The sequence below is a fragment of the Neodiprion pinetum genome, chromosome 6 (genome assembly GCF_021155775.2).
Source record: "Neodiprion pinetum isolate iyNeoPine1 chromosome 6, iyNeoPine1.2, whole genome shotgun sequence".
In the NCBI taxonomy this organism is placed as follows: Eukaryota; Metazoa; Arthropoda; class Insecta; order Hymenoptera; family Diprionidae; genus Neodiprion; species Neodiprion pinetum.
In genome coordinates, this window is record NC_060237.1 from 3,604,071 (window position 1) to 3,628,346 (window position 24,276).

At 40.2% G+C, this 24,276-nt stretch overlaps 5 protein-coding genes and 1 non-coding gene across 11 annotated transcripts; 3 read left to right on the forward strand and 3 right to left on the reverse strand.

Moving 5' to 3' along the window:
- Positions 1-301: 301 nt before the first annotated feature.
- LOC124220906 (sensory neuron membrane protein 2) lies at positions 302-3,573 on the forward strand. Its single transcript, XM_046630335.2, has 8 exons — positions 302-576; positions 1,043-1,197; positions 1,313-1,475; positions 1,601-1,849; positions 2,087-2,298; positions 2,401-2,572; positions 2,856-3,101; positions 3,167-3,573. Exons 1-8 carry the CDS (start codon positions 457-459, stop codon positions 3,359-3,361), a joined length of 1,512 nt encoding a protein of 503 aa, XP_046486291.1. The 5' UTR covers positions 302-456; the 3' UTR covers positions 3,362-3,573.
- LOC124220907 (proton-coupled amino acid transporter-like protein pathetic) lies at positions 3,479-10,915 on the reverse strand. 6 transcript variants are annotated; one of them, XM_046630336.2, is made up of 8 exons: positions 10,821-10,915; positions 6,744-6,809; positions 5,920-6,012; positions 5,307-5,664; positions 4,661-4,936; positions 4,211-4,389; positions 3,918-4,087; positions 3,479-3,785 (listed from the first exon to the last, which is right to left on the reverse strand). In XM_046630336.2, the coding sequence occupies exons 1-8, from the start codon at positions 10,898-10,900 to the stop codon at positions 3,544-3,546; spliced, it is 1,464 nt and encodes a 487-aa protein (XP_046486292.1). In that variant the 5' UTR covers positions 10,901-10,915; the 3' UTR covers positions 3,479-3,543. The 6 variants fall into 6 exon arrangements, with proteins under 6 accessions (XP_046486292.1, XP_046486295.1, XP_046486297.1 ...); XM_046630339.2 differs by lacking the exon at positions 10,821-10,915 and adding an exon at positions 10,644-10,756; XM_046630341.2 differs by lacking the exon at positions 10,821-10,915 and adding an exon at positions 10,283-10,377.
- Positions 10,916-13,635: 2,720 nt separating this feature from the next.
- Positions 13,636-15,606, reverse strand: LOC124221594 (proton-coupled amino acid transporter-like protein CG1139). The gene is made up of 4 exons (XM_046631774.2): positions 15,285-15,606; positions 14,956-15,162; positions 14,358-14,800; positions 13,636-13,892 (listed from the first exon to the last, which is right to left on the reverse strand). The coding sequence occupies exons 1-4, from the start codon at positions 15,417-15,419 to the stop codon at positions 13,715-13,717; spliced, it is 963 nt and encodes a 320-aa protein (XP_046487730.2). The 5' UTR covers positions 15,420-15,606; the 3' UTR covers positions 13,636-13,714.
- A 1,041-nt stretch (positions 15,607-16,647) lies between these two features.
- Positions 16,648-16,720, forward strand: TRNAM-CAU (transfer RNA methionine (anticodon CAU)). Its single transcript has one exon. It is a non-coding gene; the product is annotated as a tRNA-Met (tRNA).
- A 432-nt stretch (positions 16,721-17,152) lies between these two features.
- Rrp45 (exosome complex component Rrp45) lies at positions 17,153-21,320 on the forward strand. Its single transcript, XM_046630345.2, has 9 exons — positions 17,153-17,533; positions 17,744-17,838; positions 17,905-18,127; positions 18,246-18,463; positions 18,546-18,773; positions 18,880-19,013; positions 19,190-19,272; positions 19,466-19,592; positions 19,844-21,320. The coding sequence occupies exons 1-9, from the start codon at positions 17,468-17,470 to the stop codon at positions 19,903-19,905; spliced, it is 1,236 nt and encodes a 411-aa protein (XP_046486301.1). The 5' UTR covers positions 17,153-17,467; the 3' UTR covers positions 19,906-21,320.
- On the reverse strand, positions 19,730-22,412 carry Sap30 (SIN3-associated polypeptide 30). Its single transcript, XM_046630347.2, has 3 exons — positions 21,593-22,412; positions 21,244-21,477; positions 19,730-21,128 (listed from the first exon to the last, which is right to left on the reverse strand). Exons 1-3 carry the CDS (start codon positions 21,761-21,763, stop codon positions 21,000-21,002), a joined length of 534 nt encoding a protein of 177 aa, XP_046486303.1. The 5' UTR covers positions 21,764-22,412; the 3' UTR covers positions 19,730-20,999.
- Between the last annotated feature and the right edge of the window lie 1,864 nt (positions 22,413-24,276).

Below are 24,276 nucleotides of genomic sequence, written 5' to 3' on the forward strand. Positions count from 1 at the left end.
AACGCTGTACAATATTGAGATTAAAAACCAGTCGATAAGAATGATCAAATTTACGATTATTGTTTCCACCTGGCACAAAAAGCAAGAAAAAAAGAAAGAAACACATTGAATTATCATCGTATGCAATCCAATTATCCAACAATTATCATGCGATTCAAATGAGATCAGCGTGCAATATTATAGTTGCGCATAACGTGTGGGCAGTAGAGCTGTACGTTATTAATCGATTCGAAGTATTACCAGGTGATGTATTTAGCACGCACAGTCATATAATGCAATTCAGTATACATGAAACCTTGATTAAAAATTCACTAACGTTGATGTAAAGTGGAAAATTTGCGAAGCTTCACCTGCAATATCATTTCCACGCACATCGGTGCGACTCGTATTAAAAGAAGTAATGCGTAAAATCGCTGTAACATTATCGTAATTTGTTTTGCGGATCATCATTGAAGGATGCGGAAGTCGAATCGTTCAACTTTCTCTCTCCGATTTGGCATCTTACTTATAATTATTGGGATTATTACCGTTGTCATCCAACCGCACGGCCTTATCGTGGATAGTTTATTAGACGCGGTTCGCACACGTTTGTTTTATCTCCTTTGAATTTACATTATGTTAAAGGGTGTCTCAGCTGGAGCAAAAATTGACACCATGATTACGTACTTCGTGGTTACCTACATTTTATAAAGTGATTACGAGAGCTTACTTGTCAAAAAAAATTTTACTTTGATTACGTGATTTTTCATGGTTTCTAAGATTTCATATGATTTCTTAAGATTAAAAATAGATTCCTGTAATCCCGAATGATTTCTCATGACTATCAGTGACTACATTGACGATTATTACTGATTTCGTTGCGATTTCAACGATTACAAAGTAATTTCGGATATTGCGAAATGATTTCGAATGGTACTGAAGTTTCAATCGCTTAAGCGAAACACCCCTTGCATTTTGCGACCGTGATTGTAATTTTCATTCCTCGGGTATTTTCATTGGACTGCAATCCTTGCAGAGACTCTCCTACGTATTTATTTTCCAGAACTTAGCATTGGTCAAAGGAACCCTGGGATTTAATTTCTGGAAAGTCACAAAATTGGAATTTAAAGTATACTTATTTCACGTTACTAATCCCATCGATGTACAGGAGAGAGGCGAGGTGGCAAATATAGTTGAACGTGGCCCTTACGTTTACGAGTAAGTGTACGAGTAAAGTTTGAGTATAAGGTGTCTCGTGCAACTGCAGATGATCGAATATCTAAGATCAATAAGTTTGCTGTAACACTGGACAAAAATTTTAAACATTCCCCAGCGAATTGCTGGAGAAAATTGTCATCGAGACGGACGATGCCGCCGATACGATCGACTACCTGGCAAGACGAACGCTCGTTTTCAACGCAACGAAGTCTGGTAATTTGTCAGAAAATGAAGAAGTCACGATTCTGAACGCAGCTCATGTCGGAAGTTTAATCACGGTACGTATGCAGGTGCACAACAGACGCCTTTGTGACCTCCAAAGATCTGAGGAAATAGTGGCTTTCCGCATCACCGTACTTTGCATACACATGAAATGACGTAGGATACGTGTTAACTCGATTAGATAGCAAATGGTTTCCCTGCGCTTCTATCAAAATTTGGAAACGGCCTAGCTCAGCTATTTTCTGACCCGACGAGCATATTCATGCGGGGTCGGGTGAGAGATATTCTGTTTGATGGATTACCGCTCGTATGCGACCCTAAAGCCCACCCAGAGCTCGTCCTTGTTTGCGGTCTTCTGAAACGTCAGCGTCCACCAACGCTCAGAACCACTTCCGAAGCTGGAATCTACGCCTTTAGCTTCTTTCACAAAGTGAGTTATCCACGAAACTGACAACCCTACATTAGCCCAATACTAATCCAAGCGGCGTTAGGTACATTATAGGGTACCATCGAAACATTAATACTATAAAACTTAATATTCGCACGATGGCAAACTCAGGTTTTTACTGGCTAATTGACTCGTGGAACGAATAAAATTATGTAACGAAAGAACGAGTTTCATTCAGCAGAATGCATATTGCTCAATAGTCGAATCTCATATCTCTAGATCAATGGGACGGATGACGGACCGATGACCGTATCTCGCGGGGTAAACGATCGTTACACTACCGGACATTTATCGGAATTCAAAGGCTTGCCTTACGCAGATTTTTGGAGTATAAAAAATTGCTCCATTATCCGAGGAACCGACAGCATTTTTTGGCCACCGATGAGCTCTCGACAACCAGAAGTATTTACGTACATAAATGACCTATGCAGGTAATAACAATGATAGACGATGATTGGGAAATTATCATTGTGTCGCACATCGGAGTAATAATGTGAATTGATGAAGATAAAATTTATCATTTTCCGAATCAGATCGGTTTTCGCTGTTTATAAAAATGACACGGTGTACAGTGGTCTACTAGGCTATTACTACACCACCACGGAGAGCTTATGGAATGACACAGAGTCACCCTGTTACTGTCCACGGGAGAAGAAAAAAATCGTCTGTCCAACACAGGGTCTGCTTGACTTGAACAAATGTCAGGTGTGTATCATATTTCGGTTAAAGTTTAACGACGATTGGGATTGAACCACGATCTCGCCACATTGATGACCAAAATTCAAAGCCGCGTGCAAATACTCTAAGCAGATACGATCCTCGTACACTTAGTTGATCGACCGCATAGCTGTACTACAGAGATATTTGCGTTCCAAATCTTGAGCCCATCGGCTAAGTCTCTATCGTTTCAAACTTATTACAACACTGTTAATGAGCTGACAAATTTATTCTGATGACCTATCTGCACTACGATGTTCCATATCGCAAGGAAGTGCCGGTAATGATGTCGGAGCCACATTTTCTGCACGGTGACCAGAGCCTATTTTCAATAACTAATGGCTTGCAACCTGACGAAGAAAAGCACGCAACGTACGTTGTGGTGGAGCCATTGACTGGAGCACCGCTCTCTGGGTACAGGAAAATGCAGCTGAACCTCAAACTTCCGCGTTTGAAGCAGATTCATGTCGTCGCTAACGTGACTGAGGGAGTATTTCCGTTGCTGTGGGTTGAAGAGGTGAGACCGTCACGAATTGCGGTCATCGAAAGTAGTGGTAATTCGGCTGCTCTGTTTTGCTGCAGGGGACAACTCCAGGACCGAAAATATTAGCCCCAATTATTCTGGTCCATCGGGCGATCCGGTTGATGACCTTTTTATCTTGGATGCCGTTACTTTTTGGTATATTTTTCGTCGCTTATTCCTACTGCACGAAGACATCAGCAAAAACTGAAAATCCCAAAGCCTCGGGACGAAGTACATCGCTCGCGGCCCATTAGACCTCCAAATACTCGGAGCCTTGTGCATTCCTTCAGGTTAATGACAAATAATATTGTCAGTCTTAATTGAATTCGGTTAATTAAAAGTTAAAGAAAAAACCGCGTCACAGCCGTATCTATGTACAAAAATCGTTACTATAATTACACTAATATATATATACATATATATTACAAGTATAAATTTACTCGTACAGTTTTATTATTTCTACCATTGACACCCACGAACCGAATACCAAAGCCAAAAGGGCTAGAACCACAAGGGTGCCGTTCTTCCATAATCTCCACCTATACGTCCCCAGGTGATTGTCCCAACATGAAACGGTCTCAACTATTGCCGGAACGGCTATCCCGAGTATGGAGAAGAGCACCGAACCGATCAGCGAGATGAACGGCTCGAGATCCGGAATCGCAATGGCGAAAATAACTAAAAAATAAACAACTAACGATTACAAACTATGTACACGAACAATCGTTTGTGGCAAAAGTGGGAAAAACGAATTTTCACCATCGCTACCTAAAATCCGTATCCATGGACTTGAAACAGGTACTTGCTTACCTGTAACGATAACGAGGAAGATACGTAACAAGGTCTCCGCGATGCCTTGGAACTTTTTGCTCACCCGCACTCGAAGAGCACCCCATATCACGTCAATACCGATGTAGTACTGAAGGCCATACGTGAAGAGGATGGCCAAGGCGATGAGGAGTTTCACGGCTTGACTTAGGCTGAGCAAGGAAGACGAACGATTCTCTGATTTACAGTCCGTACGGTCTACCGCTCCAGTTACGAGCATTGAGAAAGAAAAGCTGTGCGCACTTTGCTTCGAGTGGATGATTTTTTCTACTCACACGTCCGTCGTATCCAGGTTCAAGGTGACGCTTCCCAACGTCAGTTCGCCGTATTTTAGATACCCGAAGACCCCAATGACGGCGTAGAGCGCGACCACCGTGGTCATAGCTATATTGAGGACGCTCGGACAGCCGAGAAAGTGTTCCGGTGTGCGCATGCTGTTTTCCACCGGCATTACCTGCGGCAAATCGACGCGTACGTTCCTTTTTTAAATATCTTTTCATTACGTCGGCTCGTTTATCATTACACGAAAGGCAAGGTTCGATAATGCGGTTACGTGTCCGCGACAAGTGTAGGCTGTTATAACGATTGGAGTAATTAATTTCGCCCTTGAAACGCAAACGTGCCTTTTCAGGTAAATCGTCACCGTTTGCGATTAAGTGCGAGGTAACTCCTGTAACGGAAGTCGCGAACCTATAGCTTCGTTACGTAATAATTGAGTAATTTACCGCGCCGATTCCCTCGATGGCAAATAGTACGGTAGCGAAAAATTTTGGTAGTTGGCCAGGACTGGCGATCAAGTTGACGCTGCTGATCGGCTTTATGTCTTGGAATAGGTAGTAGAGGGTTATGGCGAAACCGACCATTATGCTGATATTTGCTATCACGGAAAATGGAACCAAATGTTTGAGATTCCTTATTTGTCCCAGAGCCAGTAACGCGGGCACCAGCATCAACATGTAAAGTCGAACAGAAATATCCGTTCCGGTGTGATAGTCTGCTACCTGAAAAAGAGCAATCCTCGTCAAATTGTTGTCACACTCTGACCCCCCCTCCATCAGGAATTTAAATGTTCAATTTTTTCGATTCGAAACTGTTCAAATTGTCAAATGGTTGTTCTTGTTGTTGTTGTTCTTGGCATTGCTGTATTATAACCGTGACGCAGCTGCAAGTGCGATATACAATCACCTTGTACTTATTCTTCGTAATTACCTATCGCCGTCTGGAATTCCAATGAGGTTGTTTGACATGCGGGACATGAGCGAAATAAATTTTATAATAATTGACGTGCCGAATACGCGTGCAAGTTGTTTTTTTTTTTTTTGTTAGAAAAGTTATTCTCTTTTCTATCATCATCATCATCATCATCATCACCTGTTTAATGGAAGTCGAGATGAAAACTACATAGACGCAGGAGCCGCTTATGCAAGTAGCACCGATCGCCGCGTCGACGAAAGATTCTGAAAACTTGGCGAGGTGCCGAAGGGGCTTAGGACCAATGCGAAAAGCGGCACCTGCCGTTTGAGCGAATGACATCATGGGTGTCCGTGTCCGTTTACAAAGGACCTGCGACGAACGGACCAAAATGTGAACGCAATGCGCGCACAGAATACCGATCAGGATGGTGCAGATTGCCCCGAACAGAAGACCCCCGTTTTTTATCGCACTCGGCATCGCCAATATCCCTGTACCGAGGGAGGCTTTCAGGAGGTGAGCCAGCGAACCTCCGTCTCTGAAAATTTCGAACGTACATACCTATAGTGCAGTTGCCGACACGATCGACCATTTAAAGGGTGTACAGCTTGGACGGTCCAAAATCGTACCTATTTTGAGATTTTTTTCTTTTTTTTTTTTTAAACAAAAATGAAAGTACTTGGAGAAATTTGAGTTACAGGGCTTTTGTTACTCATCCCCTCCCCCTTTCAATTGAGTTGGATTTTCCAGCAAGAAATCATGCGTATAACGTGTTACTTAAAAATTGACTCACGAAGTTGCGTGTTTTTTATCCCTGTGATCGAAGGGGTCGTACAGTTCATCTTTGTCATTGTAGACGCCTGTGTCCACCGAGGTAATGGTAACGCTGTTGAAAATAACAAAAAAAAAATAAATAAAAACGTATATTTAGACAGTTTTCGTTTCATCAGTCGAATGTTCATAATTAAGCTTCGACCAGTCGTTCAAGTACATTTTGCCTTCTCCCGACGACAATCAGGCGTTGATTCTTCTCGACAGCGCGTCGCGGATCACCCATAGGAGTGTAGGTAGTATAAGACACGTGCCACCGAGTTCGTATAAAGATTCCCGCGGCGTTTTTGACCTGTCAAAAGGCACGGCTAAACTCCATTTCGGTGGCGGAAGGCCGGAAAGAGTTACGCGTAACGAATGTCAATTTGTCTGAACTACCAGAGATTAATATTCACCGTGATTACCGATGATGATACGCGCTCCTTTGCCACACACGTACACGCGCGTATAAGCTAGCGCATTGTTTTTTCAAACTCAAGAACTGTGTTACATGAAGTGATTCACCCGTACGGGGTCAAGAACTACACCAGCTTAAGATTCCAGCGGTATATCCTCGTACGAAACTACTTTTTTCGAATCGTCATTCACAGCTGTTCATTGCTGACGCTAATTATACCGTATCCGCGATATATTTTGCTACTATAAAGACTATCGCGTATATCCGGACGTGCTGCGCTACGTTGACAAAGATAATGACAAAGTGCACTCAGGAATGCAGCATGGTGTATTATACGAAGGTGGCATTTTGCACAACTATAATATAATCGATGCGCATGTTATTCTTACGTGCTGCTGAAGTTTTCCATCCGATTCTTGCCATCGGATTCTTTCTGCTTCTCATCCATGACGTATCTGTGAACAATGAAAACACCGGGTATTTATCTGCTGGTTAATGAATTCTCCAATTCCTTTAAATCCACTGTATGCCCCGGGCTATTAGATATCTGGGCTTTGTGTTGAAAATAAAACTTTTCAATAATAAACCGAAGATGTAAAATATACCTGCTGATTGTTAATAATTGACCTTGTTTCGTGTGTTGGCTTATAATGAGCGGGTCGTAATCAAGACTATCTACTCAAATGAATATAATTAGAGCAAAGATGATTATTCGTTTATTCGAGATAATGGTGTTTTAACAAATTCCTTTACAATTGGCCTTGGAGCTTCTCGCGTGTGACCGTCAAGTAAGAATTGTTAAATAATTAGCAAGTATCGATCCACGCTGCAATCGTATAATATTGTCTTTCGTCATCTTGTTTATTCGATTAGATAATAATATGCCTGTTGACATATAACAATTTTTCCCCCCTCTAGCAGCGTTCTCTGTCACTTACGTGGTGGTGCATTGCAAGTCTTAAGCACTGTAGATTTAGGCCAATGAACAGGCGGTTTTATGCTCATTGCGAAATGATTGATGTAGACTAATTATGATCCTGAGCTATAATAATTCGGAAGTGGAATCGCTCGCTGTAATTTTTCGGACAGCTGCACCCGCGCGTTACGAACCGAAGAACAATTGAGACGTAACTTTTTGAACAAATGGAAAATTGACGATAAAAAAAAAAAAAAAAAACAACAACAAAAAAAGAAGAGAAAAACCTTCCAACACTACCATTTTTAACACAAGTTTGAACATTATATTCAGCTGTGATTGCACGAGACTAATAATTATGTTTTCTAATATCGAGAACAGTACTGTTACTCACCGAAGGAAAATTCCACAATTTTTATAAGATTAACTCTATTTAGGACAAAGTTTCATAGCCGTATATCACCGCAGGTATAAATGATCAGTTTCGATTTCGCTGTGATAGCTGGAAATTAAAGGGCAGGATGTCCCCAATCCGTCAATCAAACAATTACTCATCAGACTTGATCTAATCTGCAAGAGATACACCTTCGTTTACCAATTTAAAGTAAGAAATATTCTCTGTGAATTTGTCCCGATTACAATAAATCCACTGACGCGATACCACGTTTGTGATAGATAAAATTATTTTCAATCGTTCTTTGCTTGATTATACAATCAGACGTTGGCACACGTACTATTTCCGATAAAATCTCAAAAATCTCGCTTTCCATTCTCAGTATTTTTGCTCACCATGGAAATGCAAGTGCTAGGTGACATGCCTTTAGTTCAGTGGTAACGTAATTGAATTTATAACAGCTCAGAGAATGAAAATGGATCGATGGGAATTCGTTCGAAAATTGGACACACAAATATTTCAAATGCAACATCAAAGTATGAAACCCGTTCCACGTACATTGCAAGAACACACTCTCCGCAATAACCAAGGTATAATGGTCATAAATCCAGATACACTTAACGAACCATGTCGAAGCCTTGGCTTGGTTTCCATCTGGCGTTTTGTTCACGCGGCAAATTATACGCACATCTCGCACTCAAGTTTAATTTATGCAACAAAACTGGAATTGTTACTCTACGCGATCTATTAATCAGGATCCCTGGTAGCGAATGAATCCCCGCAAGACTTACTCATGAATTTCCGGCTAGTGCCATAACAAGAATCATTTACCCGCCCGAGTTTGATTCCATCTGTTCAAGTACACGAAGAATGAATCGTATCTCCAAAAGATTTGCCTACCTTTTGACGAAATTGTCATGACCAAAAGTCCCGGTCGCTATGACGCTGCATCGAAAATTAAAACGACATCGAATATGAACCGTTTCCGAGTCGTGAAAAGAATTCTTCACCGTCTTCGTCGCGGGACATTGACCTTTTCGATTACGATGTCAGGTGATTTTGAACCAACTTATGTATCGACTTGAAAATTCGAAAGGAGGGCCACTGCCAAGGGAATCTGTACCTACATTGATCTTGAGCAAAATATTACGACAGGTGAAACACTTGTTGATTATTTCGTAACACCGCGGATCGATCGCGTCGACTTACGACTTTGAACGGCTGGACGTGAATAGTTGAAATTTGAAAGATGGATTCGGTGAAAAAGGAGGATTGCGGGGCGCCGGGTGGAGGAGGAACCGTATAGATGTGAAATATCTTTTGATACGATATTGATGAAACACTGACAAATGCGTAGCCAGTAAACCTATCGGCGTGCAATGGGGAAACGAAGTTTTTCTCCACCGTGACGTAATTTGCGCGGGTCTCAAAACTGTGAACAATCCTCCAGCTCATTTTTCATAGTTTAACAAAATCCACCGTTTCAGTGTATCGATTTTGATCATGGATTACTTTTAATTGAAAATACCTACAATCTGACTTGGATATCTTTTCGTCAAATATTACCGGCAGATGCGTCGATATGAAACTGTTCTACCAAAAGATATTATCGAATATTGTTTTGTAGTCCAATTATTTTTATGGTAATAAACGTTGAGACATTGTGTGTGATTTTTGGATTTTTTTTTTTAACAATTCCTGTTTTCGTTTGTCGAGCGCTGCAAAAAAATATCAATGCGAAAACATTTGCAGTAATCAGTGACATGATCGAATTTGGAGTGATTTTCCACACTGTCTTGAAAGTTAATATTATACCTACGCCGTTTCTATCTACATCGATTATTCGTCTCAGGATCATGGTCAAGACTAGTTTGTTACAGATATTGTTCAATCACGTTCACAGTTTTTCCGAGAATTAAGGTGCGAGTGAAATAGTTTTGTAATTTTCATTCAATATATTGCAAATGTATGCGTGAATCCTTACGAATCAAATATACCATTACGTCGATACCAAGAATTCTATGTAAAACAAAAAAATAACAATAGTAATATAAACATAAAAAAGCATATCACTGAATCGGAAGAAAATTTACTCCACCAAGTGTGTTGCAGTAGAATGAATTTTCACCACACGAGTTGTTTAATTTTGTGACTTATCAATATTTCAATTTTGCAACAGATACTGGCGCCAAGTTTTTTCGCTCATATTTACCCAACTAAATACAGAAACTCATTTGCACGTGTGTTTATCACGTATTTGAAAATTTGCATAAATGATGAAAAATTTGAATAAACAGTATTATTGTTCGTGCCGCACCGTGAATAATTATAAAATCATTGTACCGAACGTATTCACGTTTTACAATGTATTTTCGCCCGTTACGCATATCAAAATTCTGTTACAGACATTCGTAAATATTTATGAAACCAACGCCGGCGAGACGAAGAGATTGTTCAACTTCTACTTTAGCCGCACGGCCGGCCTTTCCGATTAACACTGAAGCTGCCTTTGACGTTTCAAAGCCATGCACCTATGGAGCAGTGCCCCATTCCACAAGTGTATTCGTAAGCAGATGTCGATGCACGATTGCAGGTAAGTAATTGTAATATGAAAGTACCTCCGCGAAATTCGTTACGTTTTCTCTTGACTCGAGCGCCTCTCTGAACGCCCGATAAGCCTGCAGATTGAAACTCGTCTCGCAAATTATAGTTTAACAATAAATTTCATCCAATATTATTGTTCGCGCCGAGTGTATATACATGCGGAATCGAATAGCGAAAATTAATTAGAATAAAAAAAAAAAAAAAAAAAACAAAATAAAAATTACACATCGCTGTTTTCAACTCACTATATCGAATTTCGCGTGAAACGCACGTTACGGTAACGAGATCGAAAACGTTGCGTTGATGAACGAACCGCGCGGTCCATGACGATGATGTATGTATGATTCTTGTGCGTTTATACCGCAAGGAACTCACCGCGTGCGGCATGCAGAATCTCTTAATTCTGGTAGACTGAAAGCTCGCCTCGAAATTGATAGTGTTATATATACCTCTACTATTGCTTGGGACGACGATTGTACTCCCAAGCACGGGGTGGGGGTTTGTCCTTGCGATATACTCAACGTACATACGTATACCTGACTCGGTATTCACCTGTTGTGTACGCAGTTATGTGTAGATCGACAAGCCGTTGACGTCCGCCCAGTTATGCGGCTATAGTTTGTAATTTTCATTACTATTAGTTCAACCACAGCGACACTTCGCAGTTTTAATGTGTTTCTTTTTTTCTTTTCTCTTTTTCCCTTTTTTCATTCCTCACAACCACATGTGACGAAAAGTCAAGGTGCTTTCAATAATTTCACTGCTTTATTGTATACGCGGGTATACAAACACAAGACATTTGGCGTTGTGTGGAATTCACACATTATGATACACATACAGGTTAACACATATGCCACAAAAAGTCCGATGTCGAACCTTAACACGTCTAACAGTTATCGATACAGGAGCGGTTGATGTACTGATTTTTTTTAACGAAAAACCTGTTCCAAATGTTTTTCTTTTTCTTTCTTTTCCTCTTCCCTACTCGTACTAATACCGGACCGGTGACGTAACACGATTAACAATGCTGGTTTACCGAAATTTTTATGGTTCGGATCTGATACCGAATATTTAGCGTTAAGAGCGTGGTAAACACCAGTCGGTGGTTAATTACGGGACGCGTGATCAGCAGATAGAATCTTCAGTCTTTGCTATACCGTATTCCTCTACCATTTTCTTGATACTTTCGAAACAGCCGATTACCTGCGAATATAATAAAATTTTCGTATCAGTGTGGCGAAATTCTTGATTCTTAAAAGCACACGTATAGGTATCTATGTGTTATACTACACACGCACGCACGTCAAAGCCATTCGAGCTTTATTATTACAGCTATATCAAGATGTATATATTTGCACGATACGTTGTGCATCGGAATTTGCGAAAGTCGTTTCCTTTGCAATTGCGTCATCCTAAGCTGGAACATATCCTCCCCCTTTTCCATCATGCTTTGACCATTGAAAACACCGGATGTCATGGAACGTTAAGTGTAATTTTTAGCTCTTCTACGCGGTGAATATAATGAAAAATCAAATTGGAAATAATTATGTATTTAAACGTTAGCGTTTTGTCTTTCGAGCCTCGTTTAACAACGTTTGACAACCAATGTCGTCTTTACGTAACGCATAGTTTAGCTATTCCGTAACAGCGAATGTACCGGCAGAAATTTGGTATTCTTCGTTACGTATTCCGATAAACTAAAACCAAGCGGAAAGTTAGCGTGACAATTAATGAACAAAAAAAAAAAAAGAAAACGTCACAGACGTCTACACATTCCTGCAGAATTTTTTGTACAAAGTTTGTATAACTTCCTTTGAACGCTCGTATTTTGTTTATTTTTTGGAAAATTTTACCGCTGTCAGAGCGGCGAACTTTCGAAAATGGAAAGGAAAGTATGAGCGGTTGATAATTCGTGAAATTTGTCAAATACAGGTGCCGGCAACAAGGTGGCGTTTATATCCCATAAGTAAAAATCTCAGGCACTTATAATCGGGTTGACGAATTATCGCTGTATTATCTTTGTGGGTTTAAAGCGGCGTGACTTTTTTCAATAATAAAATAAGTGCAATTGTCTCCTACCGTGCGAAACGAATTTAAGACAAGTCACGAGTGTGCTAGTCGTTGCAATTCGGCACGTTAACTGTGTCCGATGCAGTAAGAAGTGGTCGCAACGTGTTATGCCGGCACAGTATTGCGCCGTTTGTCAAATAAAACGTGCATCCGAAAATGAACAAGTCAGGGCTGTGCCAAGAGTGCAACAGACTGCAGGAGCGAAGGTGCACAAATTCGTTATTCACGGGAGCACGCGTCTCCCGTCCTTGATTCCAACACAACCGGTGTACAGCTTCCGAAGTCGGAAGCTCTGAGAGTCGCCTAGTCGGTGCAAAGGTCGGAGGAATTATACGTGCGTAACGCAACGCGGTGAGTCGGAGGAAATATCGCGGTTAAGAATATCCTCCGGTTATTCCGCGTCGTGCGTCAGGAGCCCTTGACACGGCCCTGAAGTTTGCTGTGAGGCTACCGCTTACCAGCAATACGATCCAGAGGATGAATAAGAGGATGTTTTTAACCAACAGAGTCTTGGGATTCTTCGAACCCTCCCAGCTTGTCGCGAGATCGATGATTCCCGGCAGCAAAAGCCCCATCGAACTGAAGCAGAACGCCGCGAACAGACCCAGAAGCGGTCCCAATTCCGGCAAGGCAACGGCTACCAGAACTTGTTGCGAAAAGTGTTAATTAGGATGATCGGGATCGTTCCGTTCCTCATACTTGTCGTGCGAGGAATGTCGGTACAGCGATTCGTAGAAAAGATTCCAGCATTGTTTACGAGGCAAAGATTACAGGTGTTACATGTATACGTATCACACGATATCGTCACGGTTGCGGAGAGGTATTAAAAAAACATGGTAGAAACATTTTTATCCTGAATATCGAATTTTTGTATAGTTTCATTGAATTTTCACCAATGCGTCAGCAAGTTCGGTACCGTCTATTATTTTACACAGTGTATTGTGCAATCCGGAACGAACGTGCAGACGCACGAATAATAAACTGGTTGCTTCTGATGAATGTGTAATAAACAAGTTGTTCCCGACCGGTCACACAAGAATACCATATTCGTACGCGATGAACGCGTGAAGAAGAAAAAAAAAAACAAAAATAGAAAATATAAAAATATCCGGTGTTTTCAGTTAAAGTAATATTTTTCAGAATTGAACGGTTCGTTTATGCTATACTTGTACATTTTGGTTGTAAATTTCAAAGTCCGTCATTTTCAAACCCAATGAAACTGTTGCAAGCGAGCATTGTTTTGGATCTGAGGATCCCTTGTCCGAACTAATTGTAGCATAATTGATAGTTCCTTCCTGCAGTTGAACGTGCGATATCGATGGTCGGAGTTCGCCTTCCTCGACATCACGTTTTTACGGTGATACTTTAATCACGGTCTACTTACTCGTGACTATGACCCCGCCAATGCGAAACACGATTTCGAATATCCTTCGTTTATCCTCGTTGACCTTTCCCATTATTTGCGGCCATATTATAGAGACTGGAACGAAGTAATGTATCGCGTACCCGAACATTACCGACAAGGTAATGGCTATTTTCACAGCTTGAGCAGCTCTGGAAAAGGCAAATAAACATCATATTCTTTCACAGGTTTCGCGCGTTACGCGCGTGTATCTGAGTAAAGGAAAGCGTAAGAACTCCCGATACGTTGATAAAATCTACCGTGATGGAAAATGATTTACACTCCAACAATAATGGTAGTCTAATGTAACCGGTAGGCATGGCCGTTTGTGCATCCAAATATACGGTATGTGTATATTCGGCTCATTGGAGGAAGATCGGATGAGAAGGAAAGGGGAATCCCTTGCAGAATTGCAAGAATTTCATTACGAACCGCGACGCAGGAAAATAATGTTATACACTGTACATACATTGAACGGCTGCGTAAAGATGAAAAACAATCGACCGCAGGTATCAGTTATAAAGGAATTATAAATAGTCTTTTAAGAAGACGCGAAGATCGTGTCAGGCTGTCCTACATGAAACTCGTGGTAAACAATTTATGACATTATAACTCACGGTTCGTCCAGAGGCAAGTTTTTAATGACGGTGTCGCAGGGATTGATGTACTTGTTGTATCCAAATAATCCGAATAGCAGGTATATAGTCGAGCTAAAAGTCATGGATATCGCGAGTATGGTCGGCAGGTGATCGGGCGTTTTCATGGAATTCTCCAAAGGCATAAGGAGGCACATGTTGTGAAGCGCGAACAGGAATATGGTGCAGTAAACAGGCATGGCTACGAAGTTTGTATACGCGGTCAGACGCGAGGGACTCTTCATGTCTTTGAAGAAATAGTAGAGAGTGACGAAGAAGCCCGCTATCAAAAACAGGCTACCAACCACCGACATCGGGGTCAGGTACTGCAGGTTTGGGACCAGGGAGACCAAGCAATAGAACGGCGCGGACAACAATATGTATATTCTGACGTCCCAGACTATCGTGGAGAAGTATTCGATTACCTGAAAAGGTGAAAATCGTGTTCTTAGTGATAGTAACTGTTGACCTGTTCGATAATCAGTGCCATGATCAGACATTCGATACGCGTACTTCGATGACGCTCGACCTGACATTGCCTTATCTGTATTTGCATTTAATCGAAGAGTTCTCTGCTCACCTGTTGAAACGAGGTTGCTACGTACAGAATGTATATTATGACGGTCTGATATTCCGCGAAACAAGCCATGACGTTTGTTACGGCTTTAAACGTCCTTCCGTACTTCCTCAAAAATTCCGGTCCGTATTCAAACGACGAGCTGGCCACTTCTCCCAAGTCCAAAGAAGGCACTCGAACACGCTTGCAAAGAATTTGGGCGCATCGTACCTGAGAATGATTGTGATTAGTTTACGAGAATAATTATTATCCAGAATCAGTTCGTTTCGCAATCCCGACTTCTCCGTAGTATCATATTAGTTTTCAATCATTCTTTGGAATTATTCACTTACGGTTGTTATCGCCGTGTACATTGTGACGAAACCCGTCAGGATGGAACAAGCCGCTCCCGAAATAGTACCGGTCTCTTTGAAGGCCCGCGGCAGGAAAAGAAGACCACTGCCGATTGTAGATTTGAATAGATGCATGAAAACGGCTGCATCTCTGTAATCAGATCTCCTCCTAGATCGAGATTACAGTTTTGGGGGACGAGAAATTTTTCAATTTTGCCATCATTAGTTTCACAATAATAATTATCTTTCGTGCTGCTGCAATAAATATTTCAGACTTACACGCGCGGTGTCTTCGAAGCGTGTAACAAGCCATGCAAACGTTTGTGTCTTATACCCTGGAGAAAATTTCTACAACTACGAATTTTTACGCAAGTCGGAACACTTCGTATCATTTCTCGACGAATTGTTAATTTTCGTTAACAATAGTAGTAGCTTGTAAATTTTTTTATTGAAAAAAATACAAATTTTCATGGTAAAATTGACGAGTTTTCTTGAGAACCTATGCACATGTACAATTTTGTAGGAATACAATTTTTTGCACAAAATTGTACGAAATTTCCGAACATCCCTAACAATTTGAAGAAAAACGTTATAGAAATCATTTTCACCAGGGTAGCGTATGCAAATTACGGGCTACAGAAAGTACAGCGTACTCACGAATTTAAATTTTCCTGGGATCGATGTAAAAAAGGATCATATTCGTCCTCTGCGACTTGTGCTGATCTACCCTCTGACTCTCCGTGCTTTAAACCTCCCGAAGGCTTAGCTGGTTTTTCAATACGCTCGCTCATTGTCAGTTGACTAATCTATCTGGCTAGATATTCATTCGCGATATTTGTCGGTATAGAATAATTTCAGCAAATACCCACATTTGTATCATAGAATTGATTGTAAAGTATTTAAACAATTTTAAAAGGTTATATACATCACCCGATGTCAAGTGTCCCATATGTTTGTCAGAAGCAAAAAAAGCATTCTACGTACCAAACAATTGATGGGTGACAACACACACCTGAAAAAACTGGAAATGACAGGGTATTTAAAAGGGATCATTAAAAAACCTAGAATTTTCAGGGGATTTTTAATTTGGTCATGGAAAATACTGAAAATATCAGTTTTCCATCATGGGAATAAGAAATGATTTTTTGAGGTAACAAGTTTTACTTTTTTTCGTCGAGATAACAAATTGGCTTAAATTCCCTTTTTTGTAGATCATATTTTTCTTCAATTCGAATTGAATTTAAACCGAATAATAATAATAAATAAACTTGGATAATCTCGAAGAGAAAACCTAATCGTGAAACAGTTGTCATAAATAAAACGCTGATGGAAAGGTTTGTTTCACCCAACGTTTAATCACGGAGCCTCGGTAGCGCAGTAGGCAGCGCGTAAGTCTCATAATCTTAAGGTCGTGAGTTCGATCCTCACCCGGGGCATTATTTTTTTACTCTTCCAAAAGCAGTAATTGACAATGAAACACCTCCATTCTGTGAGCTATTCTACATTCCATCATTTTTTAATGGTGTATTGCGAATGGATTCTCGATGTCAATTAACGCCAGGTAATGTCAAGTTCATCACGTCTGCCTTTCAGACCGGACGCTGATCGACATCAAGCATCCAAGTGTTTCTTGGTATTGAGCAAAAAAATTCTTTCTCTGAGGTTGCATCCGTTGTTATTTTATAAAAATATTGATATCCTAGTTTTATTTTAGTTGAGTTTAGTTAAGAATCGTCTTCACGATGCAATCTGAGGTACGCGAATCCTACGCATGTAAATTCAACTCCTGCTCAAGCGTTGGCAATAAAAATAAGAGACTGGTTATAAATCAATCGGATGCAATTTTTTCTTTCATCTAATCGTGAGTGCGTTGACTGAAGATATACCATTCCTCTTTGGTTCAACCCTTATATTCGGGGGGCAATATTATCGCTCTGCACTTGCCGCCCCGTTTTATAGAATCCCAGTGTAAAATCACGTCTGTGAAACAGAATACTGTAATTTCCTCCGACCTACCGCTCTCCTTACTATATCCTTAACCGTGGAGTAAAGTCCATACGGTTCGCATTCTTTATTGGTTTGAATTTCGAACGAGTCGAAGATAAGATACGATTTGTTGTTATACATTTACAAAGAAATTAAAATAAATTGTGTGAAAGCGTTCGCAAATAAATTTATACAGAATGAGGGAAACGCCGTTATCAAATTGTGAACGAAATTTTATAAATAGAGCAATAGCCGAAGACACGGTAAGTCAGAATTGTACTATTCATAACCTCTTGTTACAGCACGTTTTTTTTTCTACTTATTGTTGGTCTTGACTTTATAAAGTGTACGTATTTCAAACCTATATCAATATTGATTCTACCCGTATATCCTCCACGGTTAGAACAAAATTATTGCTACGTTAACTAGTTTCTAACCTATCATTAATGGGTTTTCCTAATTATCTTATTCAGCGTTTAGATGGACGACAATTACTGGAAGCTCGACCAGTGGAAATCCATTTTGGAGCAAACTGGGGCTGTTGTCACGTAGCTTTGGGTGAAACTAAGTAAGGCGTTACATCTTATGTTACTGCTTAAAAATTCATATTTGTCACTGGCTGTACATTTTTCAGAGCAATTGCCCAAGTATCCTGTGATATTCAGCAGCCAAAGGCATCGCGTCCAAATGAAGGCATGCTTCATATCAACGTTGAGTTCAATCCTATAGCTGCCCCACACTTTGAAGCAGGCAGACAATCTGAACTTGCAATGCAAGTCAACAGGCAGTTGGAAAAATGCTTTAAAGATTCTAGATGCGTCGACTTGGAGTCTCTCTGCATTGTAGCAGATGAGAAGGTGATTTTAATGCGGCCGAATTAACTCGAAAAGAATATTTTTGCATCAATTGCTTTGCGCTAAGTTCTTTGATTAGTGCAATGTGAGAATGCTGCATAGTTAGTAATGATTTACGTAGGTATGGAACCTGCGGGTAGATGTCAACATTCTCAATCACGACGGCAACCTTGTCGATTGCGCTTCAATCGCTATACTAGCTGCACTGACACATTTTCACAGACCGGATGTCACTACCACTGGTGATTCAATAACTATCCATTCGTTTGCCGAGAAAGATCCGCTCCCGCTAACGTTACATCACTATCCAGTATGCGTTTCGTTTATTGTCTTTGAAAGGTGAAGAGAGAATTTGTTAATTTACAATCAAATAGTCATTTCTCAGTTTACTTCAAGCTAAAAGCATTTTAATCTTTTTCAGTGGCCAAATCGTTATGGATCCTACTTACATGGAAGAGAGAGTAGGTGCATCGCAATTAACCCTAGGATTAAACTCTTACAGAGAGCTCTGCAGCTTGCAGCTCTGCTATTTGGGCAAGACATCTGTGACGGCTGATGTGGTGCCGAGCATTTCGCCCCATGCAGCTAATTATGCTAACAAATTAGTTACGCAGATTAGAAAAGCAGCACAGCAAGATGTTGAAGCAAAGTAGGTTGGCTTCATTTCAAGAGTTCAAAAGCGTTTCTGCATCCGGAATGTAAATCTTGGTAAGAACTTGTACCGGCCAACAATTGTAATATTTATATAATTTCAGGTACAACAAAGAAGATCGCGATGTATGTCGATTGAAGGAATGCATTACATTCGGAAAATTGACGGCAATGACAAAACCTAAGCTCAGTATTAAACTTGCGCACTGGGTTGCTGGGAAAAGCAGCCCCAAAAGTGGTGAGATTAGTGGCCTAGTTTGCATTAATGATGTTTACTATAGCTTGGCAATCAAAATTCATAAGAGATCAGTGGTTGGAGTAAATATCAAAAATTCCCACTCTTTGAAAATTTGTAATATCGCATTTGCTGTTATTTATATTATAATTTGGGGTTTTGTAAAATTTCGTTTTCAGATATGGAGACCAGTGATTTCCAAGATGAGGATGACAATATTAAAACACTTGGGCATGGATCTGCTGAGCTCATTACTAATATGGTACACATTTTCTTGTATTCGTTGTCAATGACAAAATTAGCATACTTCAATCTTAGTTATTCAAACGAGTTGACCTGATATAAATATTTAGTTTAAAGTGCTGAACTTAAATTTTTACCAAGTTCAATCATCTAATTTCGCACTGTATAATTTTCGTGACTCGAAACTATTCGTGTTATTACTTTTGTAACAGAGTAAATCAGTCGGAGAGGGAGGCCCCAATACTTGGCAGGCATCTGAAGAATCCTCTGATGATGAAATCGAAGATATTGAAATCTTACAGGAAACGAAACTAGAGAAAAAAGTGTTGGACGATATAGGTAACCTTTTCTGTTATTTGCCAAATTTAAAATACCCAATAACTTTTCTAGATTTAGTTTGGAATATACTCAAAAGCTTTCCAGGTCGAGCATTTTATACGATTACATTCAGTGACTTCATTTTTTTCCCCTAATAACGATAAAACTTTTTTGTCAAGTACTTTAGACAAGTTCAGTTTCGGAAATTTTACACAGCATACGTAACTACTTATTAATAATTCATAAACACTTCAAAAGCAATACTTTTACAGATTTAGGTGGTGACAGCGAAGAGGAAGATACTGTAACCGTCAGCAAAAATGATATCATGTAGTTTAATAGAAAAATGATCCCAAACATTTCTTGCATTCATTTCCACACGACAATTTCTCTCATTCCCCGTTTCAAAACATGCATTTATAAATTTATCAGAGTACAAAGCTTGTGATGATACATCAATTAAAATTATGAAGAATTTGTGATGTGAACTGTTTGCTCTGTACACCATTTTTATTCTATATTTTATTTCACAATCAGCGAACTTAAATTGTGTAAAGACATACCGAAAATGAAGAACTTTTTGCGATAGGGAGTGAAAAAGCAACACGATTTTTTTATATAAAAATGTATCTGGGTCGAATAAGGTACACCATAAATCTTATCTGCAAATATTTTTAGGTACTATGTAGGGGAGCGGCGGGCAAAATGGGTCCCCTAAGGGGAAATAACATTAGAACAGTTTCGATAGCGCTATTTTTTTCGTCTTTAGCCTAAGCCTACATTTCAAGCGTTATCGAAAATTTTTTAAATCTCATTTGAATGTACAGAGAGCCCATTTGGCTGCCTCTCCTCTATAAAGTTCATCCGTATTCCCATCTAAATTCAATATCACCAAACATTTTCCCTTAATTCGTCGATACTATTGCACTTCGCGTTAGTTGATTTATTCCCTGAGAGAATTTACACTGAATTGTTCAAGTAAATCGAATTGATGTTTGAAAAAAAAGGCAGAAGCACGATATTCCGTTGTGAACAACGATTTTGAAAAGTAAACCATTTTTTTTAGTTCCATATATGGATACGTTCAATTCATGTATAATTTACAAAAAAATTAATTTCGAAATCAGCTCAATTGTATAGAATTAAAGTGGATAAATTATTATTCCGTATAACGAATTTTTTTTACTTAGTTTGAAAAGTGGATATTTATATTCTTAGAAATAAATTAAAAATACATTGATATATAATATAATAATCTCAATCATAAGAATTGAGGGAAAATAAATATCACATTTAGATTTAAATATTTTCATAATGTTTCTAGGGCTATCAATCTATCTTAGTTTTGTGTCGAAAGCAATCTATTCGATATACCTTGCCATACGATTTCCAATGTAAGTGTAGAGGACACCGAGTGACAAGTCCATGTTACGTAGGTTCACTGGTCAATCCATTCTTCTGATCTAACTTATTAGCATTAGTCTTAACAGTGAATATGAAGAATGTGAGAGCTTCTTTTTCCACGACAGGAATTGTCTTGAAATGTTTCATGAGCGTCTGTAACATTGCAAAGCAAAATAAGCATTAGTTGACATTCGTAGTCTTTCTCCGCATCCATCTATAGCTGGTTGTATGATTTTTCAAGATGATAAATAATGGAAATTCAATTTACATCTGCTAGTTGAGCTTTGTTCAGTCCAGGTCGTGTTGAGATTTTGTAGTGACGTTTGTAACGGCGCAAAGTTCCGACTTGAAGCTGAAAAAGGTCAGCTTCTGGCAGATCGTTATCAGTTTCACCCGAATCCTCTTCGGACTCCTTTCGCCTGCGTTGCTGCTGTTGCTGCTGCTTGGACCTGGCGCAGAGTATAACTTGCTTATGATATTCGCAGATGTATATGTGACGGGCCTGAAACAAACAAGAAGCACTGTGAAATTGCCCACGAGAACAATATTTCCTTTACACATCGAAAACCTTTCGAAGGTAGCAACTTTTGCTTCGATACAAATGTTTGAGAACGTACCATGTGGTCAAGATTGAGCTTGAGACGTTTCTGAGTGACGGTTTTCTGTATTCTCTTACTGTACGAGGCGTTGCTGGTAGGACGAGTACATCTCTCTCCCTCGTCCACCAGGCAACAAATTTGATCCGCGGCTCCCCTCGAGTCTTCTTCCCCGGTGCTAAAGCCGTTCATGATGAGCGGTGAAATTTACCACACAATTAACAGACGTATCAGAGATGGTTCAAATCCACATGAGTTTGGTGCCAGATGCGGTGCTATCTGTTTCAGCCGGACATTTTATCCGATGCCGATTGACGCAACGTGTGACTTGACTTTTATCAAACAATTACCGCTAGGTAATTACAAAATATTTTAAATGATTGTTAGGTCTTTTATGCGAACTGGTTAAACAGATGACGGTCCGGTCCCTGTCTTCTGGCATTAGAATAGCAGTGAAAGAACATCTTGCGAACTGCACAGAATTATCGTCGGGAGGTCGAATAGCGACAGGTTGATAATCCGGCGCAAAACTACGTTTCGAACAATATTTTATACGCTTTTTTAACTATAACCTCGACAACGTAATTGGAAAGTTGAACACGAATTGTTTACAGATGAGGCTACGTCGCGGTAGTGAATTACCAAACTGGGAACGAGAGTTTCTTGGAAATAAAAATTTTTACTTCGACAGCCACATCGGCGTTTTCGTTAAATATGTATATTATTCTTATTTACACTTCCTCGGTTTCTCTCGCACACAACGCAGCCATGCGCACACGCACACAACATCGCACAGTTTTCGTCCAACCAACGCAGTGCGTCGTATTACGTTTCGGAATCCCGAACGATTCCGAATTCAGAAGACGGGGACAAATTATTACTCCCTGTTTCCAACCTTGGCAGCTGGCGACATCTATAACAATTAACATTTGACCTCGTCATTTTAAGTCGCGTTTAACGCGACGTTGGGCGTATTTAAATGCGAAACTACCGTGCGAAGATGATTTTTCTCCATTTATTCGCTCTGCTAAATCATTTAAACCCGCACTCGATAGATTGCTTGTAAAATTTGGAACTTGTTTGTTGCTTATCGTTTCTCCCGCCCTTTTAACCGGCAGCCATATTGTTGGGGGGGAAAAAGAAACGCTTCAAAACGTAAAAGGTCGGCGCTGATTGGCTTACTTTTTGCGGCTTATCTGAAATAAACCAATGGTGATGCAGATTTTCCCCGTATACTTCCATATGCCGCATAAGTGGCGTGGGGTCGCGATATTCGAAGCTGAGAATCCTTTTAGCTGTAGAAGACTGTTCAGGTAAGAAAAATCCGATATTTTTCTTCAGAGATATTGACAGATTGTAGTTGTTAACAATCAATATGCAGAAATAATTCACCAGTGTTGTGCCGCGTAAGAAAGTGTATATTAAAGTGACGATGTGCCTCGTTTGATCGTACGTTTTATTTCCACACAACCATCATAGCAAATGGCTGCCCAGAGATACGCCGAGATATATTATTTTTCTCCGCTTTTACGTCTCGCCTCTTCCACGTAGCTGAAATCCTATATCGCGACGTGAGAAAAAATCGGATTTTCATCGACGATTTTAATTATCGAATAGAAATAACCTCGCAGGCGTATCGTTATTGTTAAATCGAGCTGCCAAGGCTACGTGCTCCGCGTACCCTGAATCCATTTAGCTGCTTACGCTATGCATTGGCATATACAGTCTTATACGTGCCGTCGTATACTCGCAAAATAAGCGTACGATGCTCCCCGATCACGCGACCGGAATATCTCGAATAACCTCACGTGGATGTGTGATTTAACAAAATCGAGACCCACTTTCAGTCATCAATTTCGCAAATAACGCCGCCTTCATCGTAATTTCGGTTAACTAGGTTTTCCCGCCTGCGGGCGAATTACTACGGCGGCATCACCGCCTCTGTCAAACTTGTACAGGGCGGCTGATTACGCCAGACCTGCCTAGCATCGCGGACTCGTTGTTTTCTTCATATCCGCGCTGCATGCGACGTAGGATAAACTCCATTGTCGTCGCGTATTGCATCGTGATGCGATCTTATTACTAGCTAAACGAATGACTAGGCGGTCGGCAAGGAGGACCGTCAGGCGGGAAGGGAAGGGAAGGAAAGAGAAAAGAAAAGACGAGACGAGACGAGACGTGAACAAGTAGCTCCTCCTGGCCTCTGCGCTATGAGAGGCTCTAGGGGGAACCGAGATGCAATCAATGTATACCGTTCGTATCATAAACGCGTCTCTGTATGCAAGCTGCACGCTAAGCTGCCGCTGTACATTCTGAATATGAATTTTTATTTTCCTTCTGCGGTCTCTCTCGGCTTTCGATTCCTCTTCGCTCCTCCTCCCCCCTCTGACAATTTTGCTTACCCTACAAATTCCTAAGCTCAAAACCGAGAGCGGAAATTTTTCGTCGGTATAAAATTCTTGTACTTTTTAGATTCCTTTTCGAACTTATTACGTGATACCGATTGCTGCTTTCGACGTTACGTTGCTTCGATATTTACTATACTCGCGTAACGGTGTTCTTTTTTATATCTCTGACGTGTAACGCCGTCTTGTACACTAATCAATAAAATTCGAATTTTGGATTCGGATTATTTTTTTTTTGTTATTTACACAATCGAAAACGATCGAACGTTTGGTTTTCAGTTTTATTTCTTTGTTGAATTT

Bases quoted from the DNA above. Each gene is read 5' to 3' on its own strand.
- LOC124220906 (XM_046630335.2), top strand. From the start codon at position 457: ATGCGGAAGTCGAATCGTTCAACTTTCTCTCTCCGATTTGGCATCTTA. The intron at 577-1,042 runs GTTCGCACACGT...TTTATTTTCCAG, and splicing joins TGGATAGTTTATTAGACGCG to AACTTAGCATTGGTCAAAGG. The intron at 1,850-2,086 runs GTGAGTTATCCA...TCATATCTCTAG, and splicing joins CCTTTAGCTTCTTTCACAAA to ATCAATGGGACGGATGACGG.
- LOC124220907 (XM_046630336.2), bottom strand. From the start codon at position 10,900: ATGAAAATTACAAACTATAGCCGCATAACTGGGCGGACGTCAACGGCT. The intron at 6,810-10,820 runs GTGAATACCGAG...CATTGTTCACAG, and splicing joins CATAACTGCGTACACAACAG to ATACGTCATGGATGAGAAGC. The intron at 4,390-4,660 runs GTAAATTACTCA...GATTTGCCGCAG, and splicing joins CCATCGAGGGAATCGGCGCG to GTAATGCCGGTGGAAAACAG.
- Rrp45 (XM_046630345.2), top strand. From the start codon at position 17,468: ATGAGGGAAACGCCGTTATCAAATTGTGAACGAAATTTTATAAATAGA. The intron at 18,774-18,879 runs GTAGGTTGGCTT...ATATAATTTCAG, and splicing joins CAGCAAGATGTTGAAGCAAA to GTACAACAAAGAAGATCGCG. The intron at 19,014-19,189 runs GTGAGATTAGTG...TTTCGTTTTCAG, and splicing joins GAAAAGCAGCCCCAAAAGTG to ATATGGAGACCAGTGATTTC.
- Sap30 (XM_046630347.2), bottom strand. From the start codon at position 21,763: ATGAACGGCTTTAGCACCGGGGAAGAAGACTCGAGGGGAGCCGCGGAT. The intron at 21,478-21,592 runs GTACGTTCTCAA...TGTTTGTTTCAG, and splicing joins AGCTCAATCTTGACCACATG to GCCCGTCACATATACATCTG. The intron at 21,129-21,243 runs GTAAATTGAATT...GCAATGTTACAG, and splicing joins ACAAAGCTCAACTAGCAGAT to ACGCTCATGAAACATTTCAA.
- LOC124221594 (XM_046631774.2), bottom strand. From the start codon at position 15,419: ATGCATCTATTCAAATCTACAATCGGCAGTGGTCTTCTTTTCCTGCCG. The intron at 15,163-15,284 runs GTAAGTGAATAA...AATCATTCTCAG, and splicing joins TGTACACGGCGATAACAACC to GTACGATGCGCCCAAATTCT. The intron at 13,893-14,357 runs GTGAGTTATAAT...TGCCTTTTCCAG, and splicing joins AACTTGCCTCTGGACGAACC to AGCTGCTCAAGCTGTGAAAA.